Genomic DNA, 15,463 nt, shown 5'->3' with positions numbered 1-15,463 from the left:
AAAGTCTCAAGTGTAAACCTCAGCAAAATTCTGTGTGGGGACATTAACATCAACACTAATATCATAAATGAATCCAGCAGCACCCTCATAAATATCCTTCAAAGTTTTGACATGTCCCTATTGGTCAATAGTGCAACAAGGGTTACTACAATGACTAACTGACCATGTGGCCACAAATATGGACAGGGAAAAATGTGATGTAGTTGTAAAATATCTCGGACTATCAGACCATCTCTGTCAAATAACAACAGTAAAATCAGGCATTGAATCATTCCCTAAACTACAAGCCTACAAACAACATCTATCAGAAATCAAAATAAAAGATTTTTCAAAAGAACTAGCAAAACAAAACTGGGATGAAGTGTATAAGGAAACCAATGTGAATAAGAAAGTCTCTAAATTCTCCACATTATTTAAATTGAACTTTGAAATGGCATTTCCAAAAGTATGCACGTCTGTATCAACATCTCACAAAAACAGATGGATAACAGCAGGTATTAAGAAGTCCTCCCAAACACTTTAATACCTCAGTTCCATGAAAGAGTCGCAATGATCTGGAATTCTTAAATTTATATCATACATACTAAAAGATCTATTGGAAGGTGCTGATTGCTGCAAAAAAGTCATTTAATGACAAAATAATATACAATGCAGAGAATAAAAGCAAAGCAGTCTGGGATGTTATAAAAAAGGAAACGGGGAGAGGCAAACAAATGCAGAGTAACATAATGCTAAGGGAGGGGCATAAGGTAATAAATGATCCACAACACTTAGCAAACTATGTAAATGAGCATTTTTCAAGTATTGCAGAGAAGTTACAGCGAAAATTCCCCAAAACTAATATAACACCTATAAATAATGTTGCAATAAATACAATGATGTTTCTTCCAACCACAGAGAATGAAGTCAATAAAACTATTCAAACACTAAAAAATAAAAATTGAAGTAGGCTTAGATGAAGTACCAATGTATGTACTGAAACAATGCATAGGAATTATACAAGGCCCCTTAAAAAATATAATAAATGAATCTTTCACATCAGGGACGTTTCCAGAGCAGTTAAAACAGGCAAGAGTTGTACCTTTGCTTAAGAAAGGTAATGCAGAAGACATAGAAAATTACCGGCCCATTTCCCTGCTGTCACCATTCTCAAAAATAATAGAAGCAATTACAAAAGACAGATTAATGAATTACCTTAATAAATACACTCTTTTAAGCAAATCACAGTTTGGTTTCCAAAGCGGCAAAAATATGGAGTCAGCCACAGTCTCGCGTCCCAAGTGTGGGTTTTGCTGGGGATTGAGCGACATGGTTCGTGGAAGGGATTTAGCCGGTTGACCTTAGTGGGAGGGGAGACTTTTGATCTGGCTACGAGGTTGAAATCCCTGGTGTGAATGTACAAGGCAATGAAGTGGGTGGCAATAAACTACTCCGAACATTACACAAGTTCTAGTTTATTCAGAAGGAATACAGCTTACCCAAGCTTCGTTGGTGAGTGTACCCACGGAATGGCCAAGTCTTTCACAGAGATGGTGACTAACTACCACCGTTCCGACTGCCTGATGGTAGCTCTTCAGTGGAAGTGCGACCCACACTAGCGCCCTACATCAGAGTCCCACAGCTACTGCCTAAATGCTCATCAGTGACTCCAGTGATCTCCAGCGGCCTGCCCACAGCCCGTTCCTCAGCCCAAGTCAGCTGTTGCTATCCACACTGACTACTGTTACTGCCGGGAGCCTAACATCGAGAGCTGGAGCAGTGTGCTCCCGAGTTTTGTTAGCTTTTGCCCTTCGACCCCGCCAGTGCTTGGCATGATGTAGCATAGAGTGCAACTTATTCTTATTTGGAATTGTTTAAGTGTTACTTTCATTATTTTCCTTCAGAAGCTGACTTAGTGCTGCCCCCACCAAGGGCCCCTCTTTCTTTCTCTCTCCGCTCCCAGACTTCTCTCACTAACCAGAAGTGCTCTCAGCTGATACTCCTAATTGACTGCTTACCACAGGTCCCTACAAAGAGCTTCTTTTGTCTCTTTATAACTTGGTGGCTCTTTACTTTCTTATCACGCACAGCTCCCCGACAGTCTGGACTTCCGCCATGGCTATCCAGCTGCTTCGTGTTTCTTTATGACCCCTCTGTCACGCTCTGCGTCCAGTTTTACATTTTAACTCACCAAATGTTTACGTACTATTTCCTTCGTACTGCCTGAAAACGACTGTAATTAGACTTGGCTTCTTCCTGCGGTTACAACAACAGTAGAATTCACAAAAGTTGTACTTGATGATCTAGATAAAGATGAGTGTGTCATACGCATATTTTTGGATCTTTCTAAGGCCTTTGATACAGTCAACCACAAGATTCTGTTAAATAAATTAGAAGCATTGGGAATAAGAGGAGTAGCTTATGACTTGCTTTGATCATACCTAGCAGATAGGGTACAAAGAGCAGAGATAACACATACTTCAAATAGATCCAAACATTTAGGAAAACACTTATCAGAACCAAAATACATTAATATAGGGGTTCCGCAAGGTAGCATATTAGGACCAATACTGTTCCTGATATACATCAATGACTTTCCCAGTAGTGTTACTCATAGTGAAAAAATTTTCTTTTATGAAGATAGCAATATTATAGTTGCTGAGAAAACAAGAGAACTCATGGCAGAGAATGCAAATGAAACTCTCAAGGAAGTTTATGACTGGTCAGTATGCAGCAAAGTGACATTGAACACAAAGAAAACTAATGCCATGAATTTCAGTTTGAAGAGGGAAAATGACAATGTTAAATTAAATATAGATGGCACCTCTATAGACTGTGTAACAAATGCAAAATTTCTAGGAATGAATATTGATTCTCAGTTGAAGTGGTGTGAATACACAAAGGTACTTGCAAACAGAATGTCATCAGCATGTTATGCCCTTAGAATCCTATCATCAGTGTGTATCATGCAGTGTCTTTTAGTTACATACTATTAATATGTACACTCAATTGGGGAACAAATGCACAAAATATGAATGCAATTATTAATTCCAGAAAAGAGCCATTAGAATAATAACCAAAAATTGTAGTCGAGCTCATTGTAAAGATCTGTTCAAAATAATGGGGATTTTAACTGCTCTATGTGAATACATTTACCAGTCAGTTGTACACATCAAAAATAGTGTTGGTAATTACTGCATAAACAGCTCTGTCCATGACCATGCAACAAGAGATAGACTCAACTTACATTTACCAAGATAAAATAAACATAAAACTAAAAACAGCATTTTTCTACCAAGGAATATAACTGTACAATAAATTACCAAAAGAGATTAAAGAAACTGCAAAAATACACTTATTTTAAAAGGCAGCTAAAAAGTACCTGTTATGCAATACATTTTAAGCATTGAAGGATTACTTAAATAAAACAGAGTAGGAGCTTGCTAAAAAAAAAAAAAAAAAAAAAAAAAAAAAAAAAAAAAAAAAAAAAAAAAAAAAAAGTAAGTTATAAAACATCCAACATTCCACACAACACCTTCAACTATGTTTCTTTCCTTCTTTTTTCCTTTTCTATAAATACTTATCCCCAAGCTATGCATAGCACAATATTAACACCTCTTCCTCTTTCTAAGCTCAACATCTCGCTCAGGATAGAGGGATGTTGACTCAGTTTTTCAGGATAGCAAATGGGAAGTTGCGGTGCAGAAAGTGGTCCAGAAATCACCAGTGTGTGTGTGTGTGTGTGTGTGTGTGTGTGTGTGTGTTTAGAGAGTGTTACGAAACAATGTATGTATAGTGTGTGTAGTGACTGATAGTGAGATATGAGTGAACAGTGTGGCATTACATTATTTAATAAGTTATTTGTAAAAAATGTATTGTATAACAGGAGTAAATCTACTGATTGTCTCTAACTAGAAGTCTGTAAATGTATGTGTATACGAATTAGCATATTTTAAATTGGTCTAAACTTGTAAATACTTTGAAATGTGCTATATCCTTGTAAAAAGTGATCTACGGTGAATAAAGCTACTAGTACTAGTATCTTTCATTATAGGGTGAAGTTAGTAATTGTTCTGTAACTTTAATTCTGTTGTTGATGTATAAACAAATATAAATTCTATAATAGTTATAAACATTTGGAGGAAAAAACTAATTGTATTCTTATAGGATCTATTTGACTCTATTCAAAAACATGTTAGCAAAGCCAGCCCTTAATTAATTCCAAAATAATTAACAGTTTTGTAAGAAGTATTGTTTGCATAACAATATATGTTAATTTCTTCACTTAAACAAATAATTCGGCCTAAACCTTGTAGTAGAACAAACGGTTAAAAAGAACGGAGTTTTTGATGTATTCAGTTAACTTAATGAGTTAAGTTTTAATTGTAATTTCTGTAAATTTAACTTTGAACAATGTGTAGTTTCGGCCCCTAATATCATGAGGATATATAAGGGCCTTGTAGTCAGTCCACGGCCGAGTTTCAGACGAGGAACCTGTGAAGGTTAGAACGACAACAAGGCATCAACTTAATAGTGAAATAAGTGTTATACAATTAGGCTGTGTGATAAAACAATGACAGTGTCTGTTCCATATGTACCCGATTACTCCGAAAGAACTGTGAATTATCTGGTTATGTTTTACTGCTCGTAGATGTTCAACAGTAAACTATTGTAACAGTATGTGGATGTTTGCCCGCAAACTATTAATGAGGATTATGGGAAGTTAGAATAATAGTGCACTGGCCATATATAACTGTGTATTATTGGGAGGTTGTGAAAAGTAAAAGTAAAAGACTGTGAAATGCAACTGTGCATCAGTCGGCTATGTGATTTACAGTAGACAGTACTGCATGTCCACCCCCTATTTTTTCAGCCAGTACGTCGACACCGAGGACAACAAATGAAGAAACAAAGTAGGCAAATGGCTACACACTGTTGCATTTACCTCTGTCTCATCACTACAGTGATGGCTAAGACAGCTAATTCACGATGTGGAAGACGAGATTAGTTGTACCTGTTGTGTGAAATGGCCTTCCTGGCGTCAAAGATTCAAATTTTCTAACTCAGTTCCTGCCTTAAGTAAGGATAATTCCGAAAATTTAATCAAAATTATAAGAAAAACATAACCTGCTACTGAAGTTCATTTAACGCTCAACAACCACCCTGTGATGTCATCACAAATAGCAGCAAAGAGCACCTGACCTGCTAACAAAGTGAAAATAAGCATTAATGGCTTGCTCTTGCCAAATGTGCTTGGAGATACTAACCAACCTATAGACATAATACGCCCGACAGTTATAATTATTACTCTGCAACTGACATAAATGCTGACGTAATGTTGTTCAGTAAACCATACCCATTCACTAATAGAAATATCTGTACATATACCCTTTGCACCATGTATAATCTGATAATCTAGTGCCAAAGACTGCAGATTCCCATTCACTTTACAACAAAAGCAATGTTCATTTAAATAGCTTGTTTCATTTTCTATAACACTTTTAATCTCTGCCAAACATTATACATTATTTCATTTGCTTTTAATGATGCAAATATTAGTTTCCTCTACCTTTACATCCTCTCCATGCTTTATAATCCATGCAGTTGTGAGAGGTACCAGAAAATAACCAATACGTTTGAGTGATTGTGTCAAACATTCCAATCTTAACTGAGTTCTTAGTGTTCGTAACCTGAAAAAAGAAATGCATTTTGAAAACGAAAGTAAAAACTGTAAGCATGCAATGCAAAAATGAGAAAAATCCATAATTTCTCTCAATATTTTTATCCAAAATCTATATAGCCACCTGGAAACAATGCCACAGTATACCGCAAGTTTGTGGCTCCCTGAAAATACATTGATCCCTTTGTATCAAAATATGGGCTTGGACCATGAGCAATCTTCATAAAGCACTAGGATTTGTCAGTTTACTTGTTGTTTTGCAATTTACTTTATAGCAACAACTCTTAGGAATAGTTTCCATCACTGCAGTTTATATGTATGTAGTTTTCCCAAGCAGCTTCAAACATGAGTCAGACAAAACCTGTCACTAAGTGGAACTTCCAGGAAATATACAAAAGTGTGGAATTTCTCATGTCCAAAAATTTTTGCTAAAGTCGGTCTGTCTGCCTCTCAATTTGGAGATAGCTTGTTTGGGGCACATTTGGTATTTTCAAGACATAAGCTATCAGTTGTTCAGTCATGTTCGTTTTTATCTTAAAAGTGCTGTGTCAATCCAGATATGAGAGGTGTCAACTGTTAAGAATAAATGAGTCACTGATAAACGCGGTGGTCATCACAAATTAGACTTTAAATGCAAAACACTTACAGCAGTCTTGCTGAACATTACAATTTAAAGATTTGCAAAAATGGTTCAAATGGCTCTGAGCACTATGGGACTCAACTGCTGTGGTCATCAGTCCCCTAGAACTTAGAACTACTTAAACCTAACTAACCTAAGGACATCACATACACCCATGCCCGAGGCAGGATTAGAACCTGCGACCGTAGCTACAGCGTGGCTCCAGACTGGAGCGCCTAGAACCGCACGGCCACCGCGGCCGGCAAAGATTTGCATTAGGAATGAATTTTCCACAATAGTTTGCTTTTCCCCACAAATGCTAACAGTTCCTTAAGGTTACTAAGTGAAGACAATTTGGTAGCCTCTACAGGCTTCTTCCTAGCCCTTAATCTGTCTACTTAGTAAGTGAAATAAAACCAAAGTTTACATAAACTGCTACTTACACTCTGCATAACAAGTACATAAATGAAATTCCAGTAACAATCATTTATTTAATTCATTTGGAAACATAAAGTAAAATAATTTCATCTCTGGATTGATAATGCTTATATCCTCACCTGCATGCATACAACAGGTAAATGGTGACAAGTGATTGAAACACAAGCTCAGACTAAAAAAAGATAGGGTAGAAAACCTGACATGTCCTTTTCAATTAATCATTCTTGTGCTTAGCTTACACAATTTGAGGAACTCACAGCAAACTTAAGTCTGGGTGGCTGGGCCATGTGGCCACTACAAATTGCAAGCAGCAATCTGCAGAAGCTAAAGAACTGAAAATGCCAAAAACAATCCAAAGGAAAGAAGACATTCACTTTCCAGAGTCTGCATGCATAGTGTTCATCATGATGTGCTAACAGATTTAAAAAGTATAATTTTAGCTAGGGAGCTGTTGGTGTTGTTGGGTGAAAATTATCTTTTGAGACCCCATTTCAATAAATTTACCTGATTTGTCATTGTGTGAATTTTTTATCCCGCTTGCAGTAAATAGTTCGTGTCAGAAAACATTATGAAACCTTACAAGAGACTTGGACATATACTAGATTGTATTAAATAGAAGATTCCATGATTGACTTTGGTGTGTGTGGGTGGGGGGTGGGGGCGTAAAGTCTCTTAGTTTTGTCATACAGAATTACAGACTTCAGTCGTGTGTGTGTGAGTTGCGTGTGAGTGTGTGTGAGTGTGTGTGTGTGTGTGTGTGTGTGTGTGTGTCAGTCATCTATTTTTGATGGAGGCCTTGCTGGCCAAAAGCTTATTTGGGACTCTTTGTGGTGCTTATCTATGACTCTGCATCTCCTTTACATGATGAGTAGCATCTTTCCGTTTCATAACAGAATTACAGGGGCATCCACTTATATGCTACTGTCATGACTGCATGACTTTTAAGGAGTTCTCCGATAAGGTATTCAGAATTCTTTAAGTATGGTGAAAACACATAGCATCCACATTTCTCTAATGTGATACATAACTGTTAAGTTCTCATTCAGACAATCCTGATTTTTGATTTCTGACCAATGTATGCTCTAATGTTCTTTATACTCGTAACATCACATATGTTGTAAGTTTCCTTCCAATGAAATGTTTGTAATGAAAACTCAATCTTATATTATATCCTCAAATGCTAGCTTTTAATTAATGAAGGGGGTGAATTTATCCAAACACAGTTTTGGCCATTTTTTTTTTTTTTTTTTTTTTTTGAGGTTTTTTTGCAGATTAAAAGTCATTTCTGAATATGATCTAATTTCATACATACCTAATTTATACTTTTGAAACTACAATTGTGGTATTGTTACTCTCCTCATTTCTCCAAAGTTGATCTATTTTTGCTTGTTTTTAGAAAACAATATGTAACCAGACTTCTGCGGGTCCAAAATCAATCCAAATGGAATACAAAAACTTGTCTGTGATTTAATAATGTGGTGATACTTTTCTTGTTCATAACTTAAGTTTGTTGTACTTTAATAGAAGACGCAACTGCAATTTCATGATAGCGTTATAGTGTTACAAAGGTATTCAAATTACCTCTTAACCACCTTCTTTTCCGTGTCCCAGTGTAACTCAACATCCAGAATAGGTTCTTCTGATGGCTGACATAATTCTGTCTCGTGTACAGTTCCAGCTAATGATGCTCTAATGAGGATTGGCTCTTCCAGGAAACCAAATCCAGACCCTGAAACAAAATAATTACAATAATACTGAATATAAGGATGCTTATTACACTTCCATAATCATGCATTCATAAAGTGTTCTGCAGAATCCATCATCCAGAAGATGCTTCATAAATATACAATGAATTAAGGCATAACAAAGAAGAATCTGTCATAAATTATTTCTGTAGGCTGTGTTAACTATCAGCTATTATTTACACTGCCCGAGAAACAATTGAAGCACCCAGAAAGGGCAGAGGAAACAAAATGAAACTTCATGGGTTGAGAGGGTAAGTAATATTATTTCAATGATTACAAAATAAAGTCAAATTTACAAATAATTTAGCAGTATGAGTCCAGTTATCAGTATGGCATTCATTCTAGCCTGGATGCTGACACTAATGTGATTGGGAAGAGTGTCAAGAAGCTGTTGTATCCTCTCCTGAGGCAAGACGGCCCATAACTGTTGTTACCAGTCTTTGATATCATGAATACTGGATGTCTCTCGGAACGGTGCGTAAAGTTTTGTACTGGTCACGATTTGACACAAGAATCCAGTTGATCTGGGAGGGCAACCTTACCCATTGGTTTCAACGAACCTGGTGACTCCGACACTGGGGAATGGTACTGTGCAATGCTGGAGAAACTACAGCATGCAATTAAGAGAAACGTCTGGGAAAACTGTGACAAGGGGTGCCACTGCTTCATGATATTGCATGTCACCATATCGCACATGTCGTAACACAGAAGTTACGCCAACTCAAGCCGGAGACACTCTAGCACCTGCCCTATAGTCCTGATCTCTCCCCATGTGATTATTGTACCTTCAGTCCATTAAAAAGGCCTTGAAGTGCCGACAATTCCTATCAGACAAGGATGTGCAGTATGTAGTTGCAAATTTCTTCATGCAGCAGGACACAGTGTTTTACCAAACAGGTACCTTCAACCTGACGTGTCGGTGCGATGGTTGCCTCAACGCTCGTGGCATTTCTGCCTGATTGAAATACCAATTCTGGAATGTATGGCCCTCAAACGGAAACTTTTTGATCACCCTTCATATAATACAATTAGCAATAGGGTTTCTACTATGAGAAAATCTACTGCTTTCTCTTATTCAGATGGATGCTTGTTTGGTAGTCTCATCTACATAAAAGAATGTGTAGAAGTGCCAAGAAAGCCAGCATTTGATATGACTGCTTTCAAAGACGACCCAGCATCTGATAAGATAGCATATGACCATGACAGGACTGGAAAGGACTGGAATAAGATGTGCCTCGCGCCTGGGTCTTTCACAGGGGTTTGACCCAAGTAACATGAATGAATCACCACTAATAAACTGTGACCCAGAGCAGAGTTGATCATCAGTCAGTGGCAGGACAAACTGCTGAATACAATATTCTTGACTTCGATGGCTGCTTCACAACTGATGCCATCTGGATTTGCCCCCTCCCTCAATATTAGGTTCTCTGAACTGCATAAATGGGAACTGTTCATACAAGACATCCACGACAATGAAATCCTCTTTGTCTCTATCACTATCCCCAGGCCCATGCCCACCTCTATAGCTGTTCCTATGGTCCTCAAGTTGCAGTATTTTTTCTGTTTTGTTTATGTGCCTACTGATTACTCTATGGGAACGGGATACGATTTTCGGTTGAATGCAAAAACTATCCCCATTAAATTCCACATGGAGATATATTTCATAGTTAGTCATAAACGTGTACAAAGCTTGAGATACAGAACAGAACTAAAAACTAACATCGAAGCCACACAACCACCCCCCCCCCCTCCCCAGCCCCTCCCCTGCAGTACAGAGTACCACCTGTGAGGCTTGAGTGGAGGTCATTTGGGTGTCGGCGCCGGTAGTTGTCGTGCGAGGCGGCAGGCGCATGACCGGGATTTACATCTTGGTCAAGGCGGAGTGCGAAGGCGGAGTGATTGGCAGCAGGTCCACCTCGTAGTCAGTCAACCAGTCGGGGCAGACGATGCGTCGTCCGGCCCGAGAGCAGGTGTGTGGAACAGCCTGCAGTGCGGTGCAGGCGTACCCACCCCGAATGCAGATCGAGCCATCCAAGGACATGAATGCGCGAATATCTGACAGGTCAGACTCACAGGGGGAGGGACATGCTATGCACTACACTGACATTTAACTGTCCATTGGAAGGCGAGGCCGCAGTGTCTGTTAGGAGCACAAGCACACAGCCATCAAAGGTGATGACTGACACGTCGTCCACGCGGTGTGGTGGCACATTGCACCATAGGTTGAATGAGGGAGAGCGAGTCTCCACAGTCGGTGAAGTGGTGGCGAAGCCCGCACATGGGGTGGATGGCGACATGCCTGGAAAACCTGCGAATGGCGACGAAGAATCATGGGTTGGAGAAAACAGCGCCATGGGATGAGACAAAGTATTTTCAAACTCTGCAGCGGAAAAGTCATCAGGAGGGTCCGATTAAGACGCAGAGGGGCATAGGAGACCACGAGAGCAGGTTTGAGCCTGTGCAATGAAACAGTCTGAGGACGATCTTTAACCATAATATCGAACGTTGTCTCGTCCCGCCGGAGTACTTTAAAGGGGCCCAGGTAGGATGACTGCAGGGGTTGTCTAACGGAATCATCCCTGAGCATAACGTGCGAGCAAGTGTTGAGTGCTGTTGGCACGTAAGTGTCCAGTAGGGAATGGCTGATAGGCGGGTGTAGCCATGCATGTTTGAAGTGAAAGCGCATGCAACTAATGAAACCTGGGGAGGGGGGAAAATCCTCGGGTGCTTGAGGCAGGATAAGTTCCCCTGGTAGGACTGGGTTCTCCCCGGAAACGAATTCAGAGATGGTTCCCTGTAAGTCTGGTTTAAAGGTCAAATGGAGACCAATCAATACCCATGGAAGCACCTTGGACTAGAGGCAGTCATGGCACACGAGGGCAGTTCTGAGGGTGCAGTGCCACCATTCAACTAACCCGTTGCTTTGCGGGTGGAAGGCTGTTGTATGAAATGTTTTAATGCCACAGATGTTACATAAAATGGTGAACAGGGGGGAACCTGGCAATCCATGAGGAGACAAAACCCTTGGTCACGGTTTCAGCGTTGACGTTGGGTAAAGGAACAGCTTCCACCCAGCAAGACATGCAGTCGATTGTGGAGACTATATATCTGTGGCCCTCCAATTGTGGTAGTAGACTGATAAGGTCGATATGTATATGACGAAATCTTCCTTTCAGAATGTCGAACCTACCTAGTGGAGGGGTGGTGTGGTGGCCGATTTTGTTGCGTTGACAGGAGACCCAGCTGTATGCCCAGGTCTGACAGTCTCATTTAATATTTTTCCAAATGAAATGCTCGGATACAAGATGTGTGGTGGTGCTGACGTCAGGGTGAGCGAGGTTATGCAATGCGTCGAAGGCTTGCTGACACAATGTGGGCAGGAGCAACAGCCGCAGGGTGCTGGTAGAAGAATCACACCACACCTCGTCCAAAATGCCGGGGAACTTGGCTTTGGTAAACACAAGAGATGTTTGAGGATCTGTGAGGAGAGCTTGAGATTCCTCATCAGAGGCCTGGAGAGGGGCCACATTGGATAAGTCAATGATGCGTGAGACAGTATTGATCCTCAAGAAAAAATCAGCGGGGATGTGTTCTGTGCCTTTGATGTAGTGAACATGTGTTGTGAATTGAGAGACTAAATCAAAGTGGCGGAGACGCCAGGGGGAGGGGGGGGGGGGATCCTTGGGAGGGTTGCAAAAAGCGTCCTCTAGTGGTTTGTGATAAGGAAGGATGAAGAACGAACGGCCCCCGACGTCGGGGCAAAAGTGTTTGACAGCTTCATAGACCACCAGAAGTTCCCTATCAAAAGCAAAATATTTCTTCTGAGCTGTAGACAGTTTCTTAGAGAAGAAATGAAGGGGAGAAACCATGTTGCCTTTGCGTTGCTGTAGTATTGCCCCCACCGTGATGTCGCTGGCGTCCGTAGTGATGAACAACTTGGCCGACGGGTCAGGTTGGGTGAGTGTCACAGCGTGTGCTAAGGAAGTTTTTAGAGCCTTGAAGGCCTCCAGCATAGGTTCAGTCCAGTGAACTGGTTTTAAGGCCTGAAAACTGTTTGCCTGACAGCGAGTCTGTCAGTGGGGCCTGCATGGCAGCGGCAGATGCCGATGGTAGTAATTTATTGTACCCAAGAAACGTCTGAGTTCTTTGTAAGTAGCTGGAGGCAGCAGTGACGAGATGGCCTGCACGTGGGATTTGGGAGGCAGTATTCCGTCAGTTGATATGGTGTAACCCGAAAATGTGACAGAAGACTGGTGCAATTGGAATTTGTCCTTGTTGACCTCGATGCCGTTGGAGCTCAAGGTCTGGAGGACCTTGGATAAATGATTTTCGTGTTCCTCCACCAAGTTGCTGAAAATGAGTATGTCATCCAGATATGCAAAGCAAAACTTGAACTGTCATAAGATTGAGTCGATGAAACGTTGCCATCTTTGCGCCGCATTTTTCAGGCTGAACGGCATGAAGTTGTATTGGAATAAACCGAGCAGCGTGATAATAGCTGTCTTTGGAATGTCTTCCGGTGCTACAGGAATCTGGTGATAGGCACATTTACAGTTAATAACACTGAAGATTGTGGTGCGCGATAACATATGAGTGAAGTCATTTATGTTCGGCACTGGGTAACTGTCCATGACGGTACAAGCGTTTAAGCATCCCTAGTTGCCGCACATTCGGAAAGAACCGTCATGCTTGGTGACTAAGTGAATCGGTCAAGACCAGTTGCTGTCCAACGGTTGCAGGATACCTGCCTCCAGAAGTTCATTAATTTACTGCCGTGCTGCGGGCTACTTAATGGGGTTGAGGCGTCTAACCTTGTGCTATTAGGAGGGCCAGCAGTGGTAAGTATCTTGTGTGTTGTTCCGCCAGTGACGGAAGAAACTGAGAACTGCACATGAGACTGAGCAATGTCCTGACATGAAGTTTTTGGAAGAGTGAGGCGCAATGAGATGTAACCATTAGCGCGAGTGGGAAAAGGCAGCACGAAAGTCACATGCCTATTACGTGAGTGCGGCGTGCGCCTGTTTGGAGAGGTCGGATGCACATGCAGTGCGGAGTGGGTCAGGACATGCAGTGACTATCTGTTGTCAGCCTTGCCTTGGGTAACCGGTGCAGGCGAGAGAGGCGTTGGCATCACACAGGAAACAGTGATGGCTGCCGAGTCATGTGGCTGGCGCGCGAGAGAGGGGGGGGGGAATGTTTATCAACACGCGGGGCAGCTACCTGCACAGTGGGCGTGGTCATATCACGCATGTGACTGTCATTAGAAGCACTGTTTGAAACACATGGCACTGAATGTGGCGAACGCGTCGGGGATGCGGTGTCTACCGGATGCGAATCTTCACATGCGATTAATGTTTTTGGACTAACCTTCTGAGTGCCCGAGCTGGTGTCTGCTGGAGAAACTCGATTAGGTGGCGGCAATGTGGACTGCAGTTTCATCAGCAAGGTACAAGCTGCGACGAGCTCGCTGTGAGTGTGTGCTATTCGTTGTTTCAGCTTGTCATTTTCCTGGCGTAGTTGTGTCGCTGTGTCATACTCTGACAGTAAGTTAGTGACACAGTTCACAATGTTGCCCGCGAGGGCGGAGCACTCGCGTACTAACTCACATGTCGCAAGAGAAACAGAATGTGGAACATAAGTGCGGGAGCGTGGTATCTGAGTGTTAGTGGGATGATGTAGTACTGAGCCCTGTACCACGTTCGGAGAGAGTTTGTAATGTGACAAAAAAAATCCATACTGAGAATTGGTTCATCAATGTCAGCAATGTAGAAAGTCCACGGAAAACACAGAGGAGGAGATAAGTGCACTGTAACTTTGACAGAGCCTGAGGTTTGTAACGTTGATGCGTTGACAGATTGTAGAAGTGACCTTGTCAGTGAAAAGGCAGGAGGAGCCAACGATGTGGGTATGATAGACACGACAGCACCTGTGTTAACTAGGAAGACAAGCCGTGACAAAAAATCGGTCATGTATAAACGACCACTCGACCCGGTGGACAAGTGGACGGAGTGCAATGTATGAGGATGTCTGTTAGGTTCCCTGCAGGACTTGGTGTCTTCTAGATCCTGCAGTCGGTGTTTGGGTGCTGGCAAGGTAATCGAAACATCTTGGCATCATCACCAAAAATCTTGTGGTACCAACAATACGGATGAGCCAGATGTGGTGGTGGCGGCGATTGTGGCAGTGGAGGAGGCTTGTCCTCATTGATTTGTTCTGGGATGTATACTGGCACGTATGGTGTGTGGGCGATTCTTGAGTGCTCCGATGGAGGAGAGAGCGAGAGGATGCTTCCTGGCGATGTAGATGCCACAGAGGTAGATCGAGCTCTGCCTCTGCCCACAGACGACCGGTAAATAGGAACAGTTGTGCCAACCAGTGGTGAGTGGTGTGCTGGTTGGTGTTATCGTAGCAGTGTATACAGCTGGTGTGCGATGCGAAGACGAGAGCCAATTGACTCAAAGGAGTGTGGCAGCAGGTGAATCTGCAGGTCAGTAGGTAACTTGGCGGACCATACCACCCACAGAGTAACGTTCGGCATCATATGTTCACTCAGAAGTAATCGAAGGAGGCGCTAGAGTTGTGATAGAGTTCGGTCCCCCAGGTGCTCCTTGTACAAGATCTTGATGATTAATTCTTGTGGTGAGCAGGCGAGTCAGTCCAATATTATTTTCTTTGTGAACCCGTACGTCGGTGGGGGCAGGGGCGAGAGGAGTAGATCACAAGTCCGAATGATCGTGGAGGCGCATGACGAGTCATAGGAATGTAGAGTTGTTGTCGGACACATGATGTAACTTGAAAAGATGCTCCACACAAGTGCAAATCACGATACGGTGTTGTCCTCGTATAAAGGGGGCAGCTTTGGCAGACGGCCGGGGGATGGGGGCACAAAGACGGCTTCGGAGTATCTGGGAAGGCTTGCTGGTCCATGGTAGGAGGGGCCGTACTGCAGCCCGGCACCATAGGCGAAGGTGTGTTATTGGCAGGCACGTCTGAAGCAACGGC

General features: G+C 42.0%; 1 protein-coding gene across 1 annotated transcript in view; it reads right to left on the bottom strand.

Moving 5' to 3' along the window:
• The window catches only part of LOC124803060 (centrosomal protein of 120 kDa-like), a 192,631-nt gene that overhangs the window by 165,939 nt on the left and 11,229 nt on the right, over positions 1-15,463 (bottom strand). The window contains exons 2-3 of the mRNA XM_047264187.1: positions 8,298-8,445; positions 5,549-5,669 (exon numbers count right to left, since the gene is read on the bottom strand). Coding sequence (XP_047120143.1) covers positions 5,549-5,669; positions 8,298-8,445 — 269 coding nt within the window. The remainder of the gene's footprint in view (positions 1-5,548; positions 5,670-8,297; positions 8,446-15,463) is intronic.

Source organism: Schistocerca piceifrons, chromosome 6 (genome assembly GCF_021461385.2).
Source record: "Schistocerca piceifrons isolate TAMUIC-IGC-003096 chromosome 6, iqSchPice1.1, whole genome shotgun sequence".
NCBI classification, from domain to species: domain Eukaryota; kingdom Metazoa; phylum Arthropoda; class Insecta; order Orthoptera; family Acrididae; genus Schistocerca; species Schistocerca piceifrons.
Note: the sequence above shows the minus strand (reverse complement) of the source record. Positions and strands in the feature narration are given on the sequence as shown.